This window comes from Salmo trutta, chromosome 17 (genome assembly GCF_901001165.1).
Source record: "Salmo trutta chromosome 17, fSalTru1.1, whole genome shotgun sequence".
NCBI classification, from domain to species: Eukaryota; Metazoa; Chordata; class Actinopteri; order Salmoniformes; family Salmonidae; genus Salmo; species Salmo trutta.
The window spans coordinates 32,143,766-32,160,152 of NC_042973.1; the positions used below are offsets into that span (position 1 = coordinate 32,143,766).

Genomic DNA, 16,387 nt, shown 5'->3' on the forward strand with positions numbered 1-16,387 from the left:
GATAGTATGGAGGGAAATGGATGGCAGGACTGAATGGAGGGAGACATATTTATATAGTGTGTATTCACGTGCATGTGTGTGTGTACGTCAGTATATGTACGAGTGTGTATATTTGCCTGTGTATTTGTGCCGGTGTCTGTATTTATAGCTCCTCGCAGCCTGTGCAGAGGAGGTGGAAACAGAACCAGGTCTGGAACACAGCCGAGGTCTTCAGGAGCGCACGGGGGAGGTTGTTATAGTCTTACTTTTCTAATCAGGAGAGTGACAGAATGTTTCCCCTTTCCTGCCCGTTCATTGTTTTGCAAGACTTTTGGACCATCATAAGAGGGTTCATGTCTATTCTAGTATTCTAATTCCTAATTCAATGACACGCACGCACGCACGCGCGCACACACACACACAACCCTAACACCATGTAATTCAACAAACACGTCGTATCCACAGCAACTTACATGCACCTTGCTGTGTCATTTTGCAAATGCTAACATACTGTGGCTACTGTGTAGTAACGAGGGTGCTGGACTTCCCGTTAATGACTTGGGGTTGACAGGAAACCCTATGCATGGTAGGTGGGGGTATTTAAGGCCTGTAGTTTAAGGCCTGTGGACTTCCTAACATTCCACATGTGATATTTTAAGTTTCACATGTGTGCTTTTGTCGCTGGCGGGATTAGAATCCAGGTCTTCCACAGGAGAAGCCAATGTCTTGAACATTAGACAAAGAGGTCTGACACTGAGTTTCTATTCCAATGTATCAATATCTCTCAATCTCAGAATATTGACTGTTCAATTCAAAATACGGCTGTCAAAACTGTAGTCGAGAAAAATCACAGGATTTGCTCAAATTGCGTAATTTAAGACTTTTTAATATAAAAAGGATTACAAGAATATTGACGTCTTGATTTTATCCAAAGTAAAGCTGACCAAAATCAAATAAATTGATAAAGCACACTTTAACCTCAATGTCAACTTGTTTTGACATTGCATTGTTGTTTTTAGTTGTACATATTATGTATTTTGGATGTTTTCACTGTATTTTGAACACTTTCAGAATATGCAATTAATCACAATGCACTAAAATGACAAAAAGTTAACTTATTTACTCTGACAGCCCTAAGCCCAAAATCATCACTTTGTAGAAGAGTACAGTAAATGCACTCAATTTGAGCCCTCGTTCTTAAAATAATTGTATAAAGGAAGAAAAAAAAAAATCCGCAACTGCTTCTTGTGCTTATTGACTAGCATATTGTATGTTTTTATTGCGTTTAACTTGTACGTTTTTAAAATTGTATGATTTGTGTTCATGCGTGGCTCTATTGAAAAAGAGGCCTTGGTCTCAATGAGATTTTCCTGCTAAAATAAAGGTTAAGTAAATAAAATAAATACAAGAAGCAGCTACTTAGCTTGGCTACGTAGCTTGTGAATGGGAAAATCTCTAAAATGTTTCACTCGGTTAAAACAAATTATACATCAAAATGACCAGAAAACTTAACACAGTTTAGTTAAACATGTTATCTCTAGATACAAGAAAACCAGATTTAAAAAAACAAGGCGACATGGAAAGCTAGCTTCTCTGTTCTTTTCACTGGGCTTCTTCCACCGGCCACGGACAAATGTACAAAAAAGAGAAGAGTGTGTCCCCGGCATGTATGCATGCACATTAATGCAACACCATGGAGGACTACAATAATAATGGAGTGGATGGCTCAGAAATAAAAAATATATTATTTTTAATGCACTTGAATTATTACACACATGTAGATGTTTTTTTAAATGTGAAACTGCAAATGTGATTTTCACATGTTCGTGTTTTTCAAACGTGAACTTGCAATTCACGTGAGATGAAAACATGTTACTCCTCACATGTGAAAGGTGGTGTTAACATGTGAACTTTACATTTAATATATGTGAAAATACGCTACCACATATAACATTTAAGCTTAACATGTGAAAACAGCCATTTCAAATGTCACGGGGTTGTAAAGGCACCATCAGCCTACTACAGCTAGTCTAGACTGTCTGGAGGGTTAGAGTTATGCTGGGTAATCTTCTCAAGTCTTACTCCACATTTACTCTACATTTCTCTTCCTACCTTACCTTATTCTCTCTCTCTGTGTGTAAAATAAAAGAACCTACGGTTTTGTCAGGGGGGTGCAAAGCAGGTGCAGAATGTGAGCTGGATCCATGGACGAACAATAACAAACAGTGTTCCTGCGTTGCTCAGTTGGTAGAGCATGGTGCTTGCAACACCAAGGATGGATAGTGTGTTTGTTTCCTGCTGGTGCCACCCATATGCAAATGTATGCACACAAGTTGCTTTAGATTAAAGTGTCTGCTAAAAGTAATATAGATAGTCTAAACGACAAATTTACTGAAACCCTCTCACTCTCACTATCATGTTGTGGTGTTTAAATCATAGACTGTAAAAAAATATTGACAAAGCCATCGATGACGTCACCCCATTGTTTTCTATGAGAATGCTCAGTTTGAAGATCAGGAAGTGTTATTTCAGCGTGTTACCATCTTGCTACATGGAGGGGATTTTGGAAACATCGGATGGGCAGTTTGAGCTACTCTAGAAAGTGACATTGCATGCCAGCTCAATGCTGCCACTCTCATTGAGCATCTCAAGTTGAAGGACGACAAGGTACTGCAGGCTGGCATTAGCAACTAAATTAGCCTTTTAACTTAATCTGTGTGATTTGAAAGTAATCGGTTCAAGAACATACATCTGGTTGGGGGTGTTCTTCTTCTTGGCACTCCCTCACCATTGTAAAAAAAGATTTTGGAAGCTATATAAATGTATTTATTAATGTCTACATTAGTTTCTGACACATTTCTTCTATTAAAGACATCTTAATCAATACTTTTAAATTATATCATGTGAGCTAAACATTAAAAACATTACAAAATAAAAATATATATATTGAAACAATTTCCCTGAAGTATAACTAATGTTACTTTCCCCACTACAACAAATACATATTTAAATACATGTAATTTTGAACATTTCATTGAAATACTGTAGAATTTCATTCATTCCTATGGAGGACTGCTCCTACTGGGGAGTGCATAGCATCAGCAATTCAGTGTTTATAGACACTGATTTGACAAAACATTAAGAACACCTTCCTAATATTGAGTTGCACCTCCCAATGCCCCCATTTTGCCCTCAGAAAAGCCTCAATTCAACGGGGCATGGACTCTACAAGGTTTCGAAAGCATTCCACGGAGATGCTGGCCCATGTTGACTCCAATGCGTCCCATAGTTGTGTCAAATTGGCTGGATGTCATTTGGGAGGTGGACAATTATTGATACACACAGGAAACATTAGAGCATGAAAAACCTAGCAGCGTTGCAGTTCCTGACACACTCAAACCAGTGCGCCTGGCACCTTTTGTCTATCCCATTCACCCTCTGAATGGCACACATACGCACTCATTGTCTGAATTGTCTCAAGGCATAAAAATCTTTCTTTAATCAAATCAAATGTATTTGTCACATGCGCCGAATGCAACAGGTGTAGACCTTAAAGTGAAATGCTTACTTACAAGCCCTTAACCAACAATGCAGTTTTAAGAAAATACCCCCCAAAAAGTACACGATAAGAATAACAAATAATTAAAGAGCATCATAAAATAACAATAGCGGGGCTATGTACAGCGGGTACCGGTACAGGGGGTACCGGTACAGAGTCAATGTCAATGTGTCGGAGCACCAGTGTTGAGGTAATTGAGGTAATATGTAGGTAGGGTTATTAAAGTGATTGTGCATAGATAATAACAGAGAGTAGCAGCAGCGTTCCAGAGGGTGGGGGCCAATGTAAATAGTCTGTGTAGCCATTTGATTAGCTGTTCAGGAGTCTTATGGCTTGGGGGTAGAAGCTATTATGGAGCCTCTTCGACCTAGAATTGGGGCTCCGGTACCGCTTGCCGTGAGGTAACAGAGAGAAGAGTCTGTGACTAGGGTGGCTGGATTCTTGGACAATTTTTAGGGCCTTCCTCTGACACCGCCTGGTATAGAGGTCCTGGTTGGCATGAAGCTTGGCCCCGATTATGTACTGGGCCGTATGCACTACCTCTGTAGTGCTTTGCGGTCGGAGGCCGAGTAGTTGCCATACCAGGCAGTGATGCGACCCGTCAAGATGCTCTCAATGGTGAAGCTGTAAAACCTTTTGAGGATCTATGGTCCTGTGTGGCTCAGTTGGTAGAGCATGGTGTTTGCAACGCCAGGGTTGTGGGTTCGATTCCCACGGGGGACCAGTACGGAAAAAGAAAGAAATGTATGCAATGTAAGTTGCTCTGGATAAGAGCGTCTGCTAAATGACTAAAATGTTTTAAAAAAATGTAAATCTGAGGACCCAAATCTTGTCGGTCTCCTGAGGGAGAATCTGTCTTGGTGTGCTTGTACCATGTTAGTTTGTTGGTGATGTGGACGCCAAGGAACTTGGAGCCCCGTCGATGAGAATGGGGGTGTGCTTGGTCCTCCTTTTCCTGTAGTCCACAATAAACTCCTTTCTTTAACGTATCTCTAAACTGATTGAAGTGGATTTAACAAGTGACAACAATAAGGGATCATAGCTTTCAAATGGATTCACCTGGTCAGTCTATGGCATGGAAAGAGCAGGTGTTCTTAATGTTTTGTACACTCAATGTACATCATTTATTGAAATAAAGGTGCTCTCTGCGTGCAATGTGATTAGTGTCTTGGCATGGCCACTGTCATAAAGTAGCTACAGTAGCTGTTATCAACAGCACAGATCATGTTACCCCCTTGCTTGTGTGTTTCAGAGTGAGTGAGACAGTAGTGTGTGTGTGTGGGGGGGGGGGACGCCAACAATGCACACAATACTCTCAAATCTAAAGTAAAGTAATGGAGTTAAGAATAAACTCAACAAAAAAAAAACGTCCTCTCACTGTCAACTGCATTTCTTTTCAGCAAACAAAACGTGTAAATATTTGTATGAACATAAGATTGAACAACTGAGACATAAACTGAACAAGTTCCACAGACATGTGACTAACAGAAATGGAATGTGTCCCTGAACAAAGGGGGTGTTAAAATCAAAAGTAATAGTCAGTATCTGGTGTGGCCACCAGCTGCAGTAAGTACTGCAGTCTCCTCCTCATGGACTGCACCAGATTTGCCAGTTCTTGCTGTGAGATGTTACCCCACTCTTCCACAAAGGCACCTGCATGTTCACGGGCATTTCTGAGTGGAATGGCCCTAGCCCTCACCCACCAATACAACAAGTCCCAGATGTGCTCAATGGGATTGAGATCCGGGCTCTTTGCTGGCCATGGCAGAACACTGACATTCCTGTTTGTCAGGAAATCACGCACAGAATGAGCAGTATGGCTGGTGGCATTGTCATGCTGGAGGGTCATGTCAGGATGAGCCTGCAGGAAGGGTACCACATGAGGGAGGAGGATGTTTTCCCTGTAACGCACATTGTTGAGATTGCCTGCAATGACAACAAGCTCAGTCCGATGATGCTGTGACACTCCGCCCCAGACCATGACGGACCCTCCACCTCCAAATCGATCCCGCTCCAGAGTACAGGTCTCGGGGTAACGCTCACTCCTTCGACGATAAACGCGAATCCGACCAACACCCCTGGTGAGACAAAATTGCGACTCGTCAGTGAACAGCACTTTTTGCCAGTCCTATCTGGTCCAACGACGGTGGGTTTGTGCCCATAGGCGACGTTGTTGCCGGTGATGTCTGTTGAGGACCTGCCTTACAACAGGCTTACAAGCCCCAAGCCTCTCTCAGCCTATTGTAGACAGTCTGAGCACTGATGGAAGGATTGTGCGTTCCTGGTGTAACTCGGGCAGTTGTTGTTTCCATCCTGTACCTGTCCCGCAGGTGTGATGTTCAGATGTACGGATCCTGTGCAGGTGTTGTTACATGTGGTCTGCCACTGCGAGGACGATCAGCTGTCCGTCCTCTCTCCCTGTAGCGCTGTCTTAGGTGTCTCACAGTACGGAAATTGCAATTTATTGCCCTGGCCACATCTTCAGTCCTCATGCCTCCTTGCAGCATGCCTAAGGCACGTTCACGCAGATGAGCAGGGACCCTGGGCATCTTTCTTTTGGTGTTTTTCAGAGTCAGTAGAAAGGCCTCTTTAGTGTCCTAAGTTTTCATAACTGTGACCTTAATTGCCTACCATCTGTAAGCTGTTAGTGTCTTAACAACCGTTCCACAGGTGCATGTTCATTAATTGTTTATGGTTCATTGAACAAGCTTGGGAAACAGTGTTTAAACCCTTTACAATGAAGATCTGTGAAGTTATTTGGATTTTTATGAATTATCTTTGAAAGGCAGGGTCCTGAAAAAGGGCAGTTTCTTTTTTTTGCTGAGTTTATATAAATATTTGGGTGAGCAATGTCAGAGCGGCATAGACTAAGATACAGTAGAATAGGATAGAATACAGTATATACATATGAGATAATGCAAAATATGTCAACATTATTAAAGTGACTAGTGTTCCATTATTAAAGTGGCCAGCGATTTCAAGTCTATGTATATAAGGCAGCATCTACTAGTGTGCTAGTGATGGCTATTTAACAGTCTGATTGGCTTGAGATAGAAGCTGTTTTTCAGTCTCTCGGTCCCAGCTTTGATGCACCTGTACTGACCTCGGCTTCTGGATGATAGCGGGGTGAACAGGCAGTGGCTCGGGTGGTAGTTGTCCTTGATGATGTTTTTGGCCTTCCTGTGACATCGGGTACTTTAGGTGTCCTGGAGGGCAGGTAGTTTACCCCCGGTGATGCGTTGGGCAGACAGCACCACCCTCTGGAGAGCCCTGCGGTTGTGGGTGGTGCAGTTGCCGTACCATGCATTGATAGAGCCGGACAGGATGCTCTCAATTGTGCATCTGTAAAAGTTTGAAGGATTTAGGTGCCATCCCAAATGTGGATTGATTGGTCTTCAGATAGTAAGTAACAATTTAGTGATACAGAGATACTGTATGTAAAGTATACATTTTTAGCGTGTTATATTTGTCTTTTCTAGACTCTGGCCACGGCTGCTGAGAACTTTCAGATGGAACACCAGTGGGAGGATGAGTATGCGGTAAAACTGTGATTGTAATTATAACCAACATTACAGTTACATGATATACTGTAAGTGTAATATGCCCCTCCCACCACCAATGTGTATTAAGAATGTGGGTAATGTGTGGCATCTGTTTAGTACTGGAACATTCACCACCCATTGGCTGAGAGACAGCAACCTCAGATAACTCTACAGTACATGGTGTCTTATTACTGCTCTCTTTATGTGCTAAAAAGGAGGGAATATAGTGAGGGAAAAAAGTATTTGCTGATTTTGCTGATTTTGTAGGTTTGCCCACTGACAAAGAAATGATCAGTCTATAATTTTAATGGTAGGTTTATTTGAACAGTGAGAGAAAGAATAACAACAAAAAAATCCAGAAAACCGCATGTCAAAAATGTTATAAATTGATTTGCATTTTAATGAGGGAAATAAGTATTTGACCCCCTCTCAATCAGAAAGATTTCTGGCTCCCAGGTGTCTTTTATACAGGTAACGAGCTGAGATTAGGAGCACACTCTTAAAGGGACTGCTCCTAATCTCAGTTTGTTACCTGTATAAAAGACACCTGTCCACAGAAGCAATCAATCAATCAGATTCCAAACTCTCCACCATGGCCAAGACCAAAGAGGTCTCCAAGGATATCAGGGACAAGATTGGGCTACAAGCCAAGCAGCTTGGTGAGAAGGTGACAACAGTTGGTGTGATTATTCGCAAATGGAAGAAACATAAAAGAACTGTCAATCTCCCTCAGCCTGGGGCTCCATGCAAGATCTCACCTCATGGAGTTGCAACGATCATGAGAACGGGGCGGCAGGGTAGCCTAATGGTTAGAGTGTTGGACTGGTAACTGAAAGGTTGCAAGTTCAAATCCCCGAGCTGACAAGGTACAAATCTGTTGTTCTGCCCCTGAACAAAGCAGTTAACCCACAGTTCCTAGGCTGTCATTGAATTTGTTCTTAACTGACTTGCCTAGTAAAGGTAAAATAAATAAAAAGAACAGTGAGGAATCAGCCCAGAACTACATGGGAGGATCTTGTCAATGATCTCAAGGCAGCTGGGACCATAGTCACCAAGAAAATCCTGCAATCCTGCAGCGCCTGCAAGGTCCCCCTGTCTGAAGTTTGCCAATGAACATCTGAATGATTCAGAGGACAACTGGGTGAAAGCGTTGTAGTCAGATGAGACCAAAATGGAGCTCTTTGGCATCAACTTAACTCGCTGTGTTTGGAGGAGGAGGAATGCTGCCTATGACCCCAAGAACACCATCCCCACCGTCAAACATGGAGGTGGAAACATTATGCTTAGGGTTTGTTTTTCTGCTAAGGGGACACTCACAACTTCACCGGGGCCATGCACTGTCAAATCTTGCGTGAGAACCTCTCTCTCTCTCAGCCACGGCATTGAAAATGGGTCATGGATGGGTATTCCAACATGACAATGACACGGCCAAGGCAACAAAGGAGTGGCTCAAGAAGAAGCACATTAAGGTCCTGGAGTGGCCTAGCCAGTCTCCAGACCTTAATCCCATAGAAAATCTGTGGAGGGTGCTGAAGGTTTGAATTGCCAAATGTCAGCCTCGAAACCATAATGACTTGGAGATGATCTGCAAAGAGGAGTGGGACAAAATCCATCCTGAGATGTGTACAAACCTGGTGGCCAGCTACAAGAAACGTCTGACCTCTGTGATTGCCAACAAGGGTTTTGCCACCAAGTACTAAGTCATGTTTTGCAGAGGGGTCAAATACTTATTTCCCTCATTAAAATGCAAATCATTTTATAACATTTTTGACATGCGTTTTTCTGGATTTTTTTGTTGTTATTCTGTCTCTCACTGTTCAAATAAACCTACCATTAAAATTATAGACTGATCATTTCTTTGTCAGTGGGCAAACGTATAAAATAAGCAGGGGATCAAATACTTTTTTCCCTCACTGTAGGGTTTCAACGCACACACACATTTTCACTCACACTCACAAACACTGGCACGCTTGAGTTAGCGTCCACATATCTTGTTTAATAATAGTTGAACCAATATGGTTTAATGCTGTTGTCATCAAGAGATTTAACAGTTATTATGCATTACATATTGTGGGCCATTAAACCACTTATGTCCACAGATGGCCTCTACCTCACAAGTACCCCCTCTCTCTCTCTCTCTCTCTCTCTCGCTCTCTCTTTTATCTTTTACAATTTTATTATTGTTGTTGCATTGTCGAGAAGGAATCTGTAAGTAAGCATTTCGTTGGATGATGTATGTGTCTGTATGTGTCCCGTACATACGACTAATAAAACTTGAAACTCTCTCCAACAAACACACATGCACGCACACACACACACACACACACACACATACATACGCACACACTCACACAAACACACACAAAATGATCACTAGGATATTTGTGTCATTTGTTACAGGATGGTGACATTGTTTACTACAATGCAAAGGACAATGTGAGTATTTGTATTCCTTTTCTGCCAATGAACAAACATGTGGGTCTCACACAGAGTTGTATCTATAATCAACCCACAATCTCACTCAGAAAAAAACTAGTGGTTTGAACTACGACATCTCCCGCCTCTCTTTCCAACTCACTCTTTTCACTCTTTGCTCTTCCTCGTTTCCTACCTCCTCATTCCCTTTCTCTCTTCCTCCCTTACACCTCCCTCTCTCCCTCCCTGTCTAAATATCCCTTGTCCCTCTTCCTCTCTCTTAGGTGAAAAGGTCCCTGGTGTGCTTCCACTTTAATTGACATTTGAGATGTATGAGCTGCTACTGTTGCTTTATTAGGAGTCTCTTCCTACTCCATGTTAATCCACAGAGTTTGGGCTAAATATGTTTGGCTTGAAAATGAGGCATGTTTAACTCAGCCTTCTCCACACACCATTTATTTCTCTAAACCGGTGTAGTATAATAACTAGACATGCGTCTAATGAGGGACAGTGGATTTGACATGTACACATACAATCTAATAGTGGACATAGGTTGTTGTAGTCTATGATAAATCACTGTCTAATATTCTCCTTTCCTCTCTTCTAGTTGGAGGTGAATCACACAGAGGGTAGGAAGAACCGGATCAGGCCAGCCTTTAAGGAGGACCCGTTGTTTAAACGCTTCACCTCTGATAACGACACTGCTGTACACATCCCTACTGACATCTACGATGGCTGTGAGTACACACCAGATGAGGCTGGTGGGAGGAGCTATAGGAAGATGGGCTCATTGTAATGGCTGGAATATAATAAATGGTACAGAATCAAACATGTGGTTTGATGTGTTTGATACCGTTACCAACTATTCTATTTCAGCCATTACAATGAGTCCGTCCTCATATAGCGCCTCCCACCAGCCTCCACCGGTACATACAAACACATACTTGCACTATACACACACATATGTATGTATAAACGCGCACACACACACACTACACCCCCCCTCCAGAAACACACACACAGCGTAACCATAGATATGAGACAGACTGTACAAATCCCTAGATAAATGGTACCTTTATTAACAGCAGAGCAACATTTTTATGTTTGTATTCTTTATGTGTCTTTAACTGGAAAAGGACCTTGGGGTCATGCACAGACAATTTTAGATCAGAACTCTAACACCCACAGTGTTAAATGTAACACTTAGTGTGTATATGTGACCCATTGAAAAAGTGGTAAACTAATACTTTTCAAAGTGTTGAAAAACAACCACCCCTAGAGTGTTGGTTCCCTAACGCCATGGGTTTTGGTGTTTTTTTTGTGTTACGGAAAAACATGTAGTTTTACAGAATTTGGGGGGGTTTAACACTGTAGGGTGTAAAGTATTATTTTCATATTTCCCAGCATGCCTTGCGAGTGAATGTGACAGATACCCACACATGACTGTGTTTATTATTGACAGAGACATGGTTGTTGCATTCATTAAGTTTCAGTCCAGAAGCATTTACCAAGTGACTGCCTAAATTAATGTTTTTTAATTGAAAGTAAGCCCTTCATTACCAATGTATTATACATTTCATTAGGCCTAGTTATTCTCAACATTGTGGTCTGAAAATCCTAACTAATGGGGAACGTCAGATGGGTATACTACAAAGCAGGATCAATGAGTTAGCCAGCTAACTTGTCCAAATGAAATACAAATATTTTTTAGAAAGCTAACCTTGAATGGGCATGGTGTAATTAACTCAACAACCCAAAACACTAAGTTTAGCTTACTTAATGAACCAGAATACAGTGGCTTGTGGAGTATTCACCCCCTTTGGATTTTTTCCTATTTTATTGCCTTACAACCTGGAATTAAAATAGATTTTTTGGGGGGTTGGTATCATTTGATGTACACAACATGCCTACCACTTTGAAGATGCAAAATATGTTTTCTTGTGAAACAAACAAGAAATAATAAAAAAAAAAAGACTTGAGCTTGCACAACTATTCACCCCCCAAAGTCAATACTTTGTAGAGCCACCTTTTGCAGCAATTACATCTGCAAGTGTCTTGGGGTATGTCTCTATAAGCTTGGCACATCTAGCCACTGCGATTTTTGCCCATTCTTCAAGGCAAAACTGCTCCAGCTCCTTCAAGTTGGATTGGTTCTGTTGGTGTACAGCAATCTTTAAGTCATACCACAGATTCTCAATTGAATTGAGGTCTGAGCTTTGACTAGGCCATTCCAATACATTTAAATGTTTCCCCTTACACCACTCAAGTGTTGCTTTAGCAGTATGCTTAGGGTCATTGTCCTGCTGGAAGGTGAAGCTCCGTCCCAGTCTCAAATCTCTGGAAGACTGAAACAGGTTTCCCTCAAGAATTTCCCTGTATTTAGCGCCATCCATCATTCCTTCAATTCTGACCAGTTTCCCAGTCCCTGCCGATGGAAAAACATCCCCACTGCATGATGCTGCCACCACCATGCTTCACTGTGGGGGATGGTGTTCTCAGGGTGATGAGGTGTTGGGTTTGCACCAGACATAGCATTTTCCTTGATGGCCTAAAAGCTACATTTTAGTCTCATCTGACCAGAGTACCTTCTTCCATATATTTGGGGAGTCTCCCACATGCCTTTTGGCAAACACCAAATGTGTTTGCTTATTTTTTTCTTTAAGCAATGGCTTTTTTCTGGCCACTCCGTAATGCCCTGTGGAGTGTACTGCTTAAAGTGGTCCTATGGACACATACTCCGAACTCCGCTGTGGAGCTTTGCAGCTCCTTCAGGGTTATCTTTGGTCTCTTTGTTGCCTCTGATTAATGCCCTCCTTGCCTGGTCCGTGAGTTTTGGTGGGCAGCCCTCTCTTGGCAGATTTGTTGTGGTGCCATATTCTTTCAATTTTTTAATAATGGATTTAATGGTGTGCCGCGGGATGTTCAAAGTTTCAGATATTTTTTTATAACCCAACCCTGATCTGTACTTCTCCACTACTTTGTCCCTGACCTGTTTGGAGAGCTATTTGGTCTTCATGGTGCCGCTTGCTTGGTGGTGCCCCTTGCTTAGTGGTGTTGCAGACTCCGGGGCCTTTCAGAACAGTTGTATATATAGTATACTGAGATCACGTGACAGATCACTTAGTTAAATAAAGTCCACCTGTGTGCAATCTAATTATGTGACTTCTGAAGGTAATTGGTTGCACCAGATCTTATTTGGGGGCTTCATATCAAAGGGGGTGAATACATATTCACACACCACTTTTTTAAATAATTTTTTTTCATTTCACTTCAACAATTTGGACTATTTTGTGCATGTCCATTACATGGAATCCAAATAAAAAATCTATTTAAATTACAGATTTAAATGCAGCAAAATAGTAAAAACACCAAGGGGGATGAATACTTTCGCAAGGCACTGTATCTATAGTTAATTCTGGTTGTTAATCCAAGTTACCTTTGTGGTATACAGCTCATGCCTGCAAATCATAATATGCTGGTTTGTGAAGTGATTAGTAATTATATCAGAATCAAACCAGAGGGAGGATATCCAACAATTTGACTATTGTATCACCCACAACCTGCATTCAGAATGACTGCTGTGGTGAAGACCTTGATAAGCAAGACTAACTAAATCATCTAAACTGGAACAACCATCTCAGTAGCGGGGACATTAATTCCAACCCCTTATAGATTGGATTAGTTTAGAAAAATGTAAGTTATTTATATTTGTATAGTATAAGATCAATTTGTTAATCATTGTGCATTAAGAAACATAGATATTAAAACAAACTATTCTAAAAATCAACCTGCAACAAAGCTTGCTGGGAAACATAATAATGAGGCCCCTCCCATGTCTGATAAAGTTAACAGAAATTAAATCAACACAGTCAAATAACACCAACATCTTGCGGTGTTGTTTCCACTGTGTTTCAAATAACACTTAATTTATTCACCACAGGTGTTAACCCCGCTAGAATCAACACTCAGATATAACACTTACAACACTTTTTACCTCAACGAGATTTCAGCACTTGCACATTTGCTGTGTGGAAAGTGTTCTATTGATAACCTGTATTATTGTTCAGGTATACAACATGCTCCCTATAGAGAAAACCTCCACACATGAAAAGACAGCATGTCCTCTCCCTGTTTGCTGCATAATATTAAGGGACAGAATGTGTTAGATTTGGTTTTCTAGTTGGTTGGTGTGGTAATGGGTTGGTTGGTAGCAGTGTGTTTCAGTAGTATTTACCTGCTGTCTGAAAGGTGTGTCTCCTGTGTCCTTCTGACATTAAATCTGTCTGCTTTGTCTAATATTGACCGGTGTGCTGCTTTCTGTGTGTGTTCTTGTGTGTGTGATTGGACTTACTTGCGCACGCGTGAGTGTTCGTTACTGAGTCAGTGTAGGGTCAATAGCGTGTGGTGTGTTGCGTCAGCCCTCACACGTAGAGGCAGCAGGATGGAGTCACTCCTTCAGCATGCACCTCGGCCTGCTGGGATAGCGTCTGGATTCAAGGTTACCCACTACTGACCTCACAGAGAGGGAGAGGGTGCATGTGGGAAATTAGTATGTGTGTGTGTGCAGGTGTCCGTGTAAGCTAGAGTGCGTGTGTATCTTGTCCCTTCCCAGACTCTGCTGGCAGGGGTCGGGGCTTGCTGCCATGTTTCCTCCTGCGTTCTCTGGGGGGGGAAGGTTTGTGATTGGTGGACCGTAATGAGTATGTGCCAGCCCAGTGGCCTACTGGGTAATAGTACAAGCTGTTGCTATTTATAATCATCATAGAAATCAGTAAACAGAGCTGAAGTCAGAAGTTTACATACACCTTAGCCAAATACATTTAAACTCAGTTTTTCACAATTCCTGACATTTAATCCTTGTAAAAATTCCCTGTCTTAGGTCAGTTAGGATCACCACTTTTTTAAAGAATGTGTAATGACAGAGTAATAGTAGAGAGAATGATTTACTTTAGTTTGTATTTCTTTCATCATATTCCCAGTGGGTCAGAAGTTTACATACACTGAATTAGTATTTGGTAGCATTGCCTTTAAAATGTTTAACTTGGGTCAAATGTTTCAGGTAGCATTCCACAAGCTTCCCACAGTAAGTTGGGGGAATTTTGGCCCATTCCTCCTGACAGAGCTGGTGTAACTGAATCAGGTTTGTAGGCCTCCTTACTCACACACACTTTTTCAGTTCTGCCCACAAATTTCTATAGGTTGAGGTAAGGGCTTTGTGATGGCCACTCCGATACCTTGACTTTGTTGTCCTTAAGCCATTTTCCACAACTTTGGAAGTATGTGTGGCATGTGACAAGACAAGATCTCGGATGAGGCCCCACTTATGTTACGAACCCCTTTGGCCCTGCGGTCTAGGGGGGATGGAAACGAGACCCAGAACATATCTCATGCAGATCATAACAGTGAAAAGGAACAGTGAGAACTAAAAACAACCTAAATCTACCGTCAAACACTTTAGGTTTATTGTTTAAACACACGGTAATGGGGGGAAAGGGCCTGAGCTGGACCCAAGGAAAGAAATAATAAATATCCAAAAACCCCTAAGCTAGTCTTACTTGCTTCAATAACAGCTAGCTAACTAACCAATAAAATACAGTGGGTCGTCCGCCCAGTTCTAACTAGGGTTCTTAGACAATGTTTTCCTACGGGTAATGTATGCCCATGGGCGACTTGGCTTGGTATTCCCTTTTCCCACCAACAAACAAACAGTCATACACCACAACAATACATACGCACAGGATAACGGACAAATGTGACATGTAGTAGCAAAAACAAAAGAGAGATAGCTCCAGAGACAACTAATTGGGTTTCTTTTTAAACCAAGGGAAAGGGGATGTGATTGGGTAAGGGAAAATGAGCAGGTGTGTCTTCTGATTGGCAACTGATGAGCGACACCTGTGACTAGGCCAGAAGGCGAGAAAACAAATACACACAGGATACCTGTATCCATAACACTCCCACCCTTAAAAGAGCAACCCTATAAGGATTGCGACCAAAGTATTTACAAAGAACACCAACAAGTTCAACAATCAAAGGCAACCTATCGAGATGTACAAAAATCATACATTTTTAAACACGAGACAAAGCATCTGCCAATACATTTTCAGAACCCTTTTTGTGGCAGATCTCCAAATTATATTTTTGCACAATAAGTGCCCAACGCATAAGGCGCTGGTTCTGGTTGTACATACGGTGGAGAAACACTAAGGGGTTATGGTCAGTATATACTATCACTGGTAGGGCACTGGAACCAATACATTGAGGGAAAAAAGTATTTGATCCCCTGCTGATTTTGTACGTTTGCCCACTGATAAAGAAAGAATCAGTCTATAATTTTAATGGTAGGTTTATTTGATCAGTGAGAGACAGAATAACAACAAAAATATCGAGAAAAACGCATGTCAAAAATGTTATAAATTGATTTGCATTTTAATGAGGGAAATAAGTATTTGACCCCCTCTCAATCAGAAAGATCTGGCTCCCAGGTGTCTTTTATACAGGTAACGAGCTGAGATTAGGAGCACACTCTTAAAGGGAGTGCTCCTAACCATAGCTTGTTACCTGTAAAAAAGACACGTGTCCACAGAAGCAATCAATCAGATTCCAAACTCTCCACCATGGCCAAGACCAAAGAGCTCTCCAAGGATGTCAGGCACAAGATTGTAGACCTACACAAGACTGGAATGGGCTACAAGACCATCGCCAAGCAGCTTGGTGAGAAGGTGACAACATTTGGTGCGATTATTTGCAAATGGAAGAAACACAAAAGAACTGTCAATATCCCTCGGCCTGGGGCTCCATGCAAGATCTGACCTCGTGGGGTTGCAATGATCATGAGAACGGTGAGGAATTAGCCCAGAACTACACGGGAGGATCTTGTCGATGATCTCAA

At 41.8% G+C, this 16,387-nt stretch overlaps 1 protein-coding gene across 1 annotated transcript in view; it reads left to right on the plus strand.

Annotated features, from left to right (window-relative positions):
* The window catches only part of LOC115152047 (voltage-dependent calcium channel subunit alpha-2/delta-1), a 131,039-nt gene that overhangs the window by 34,149 nt on the left and 80,503 nt on the right, over nt 1–16,387 (plus strand). Inside the window, exons 4-6 of the mRNA XM_029696518.1 lie at nt 7,018–7,077; nt 9,481–9,516; nt 10,103–10,232. Of these exons, the coding sequence (XP_029552378.1) occupies nt 7,018–7,077; nt 9,481–9,516; nt 10,103–10,232 (226 nt within the window). The remainder of the gene's footprint in view (nt 1–7,017; nt 7,078–9,480; nt 9,517–10,102; nt 10,233–16,387) is intronic.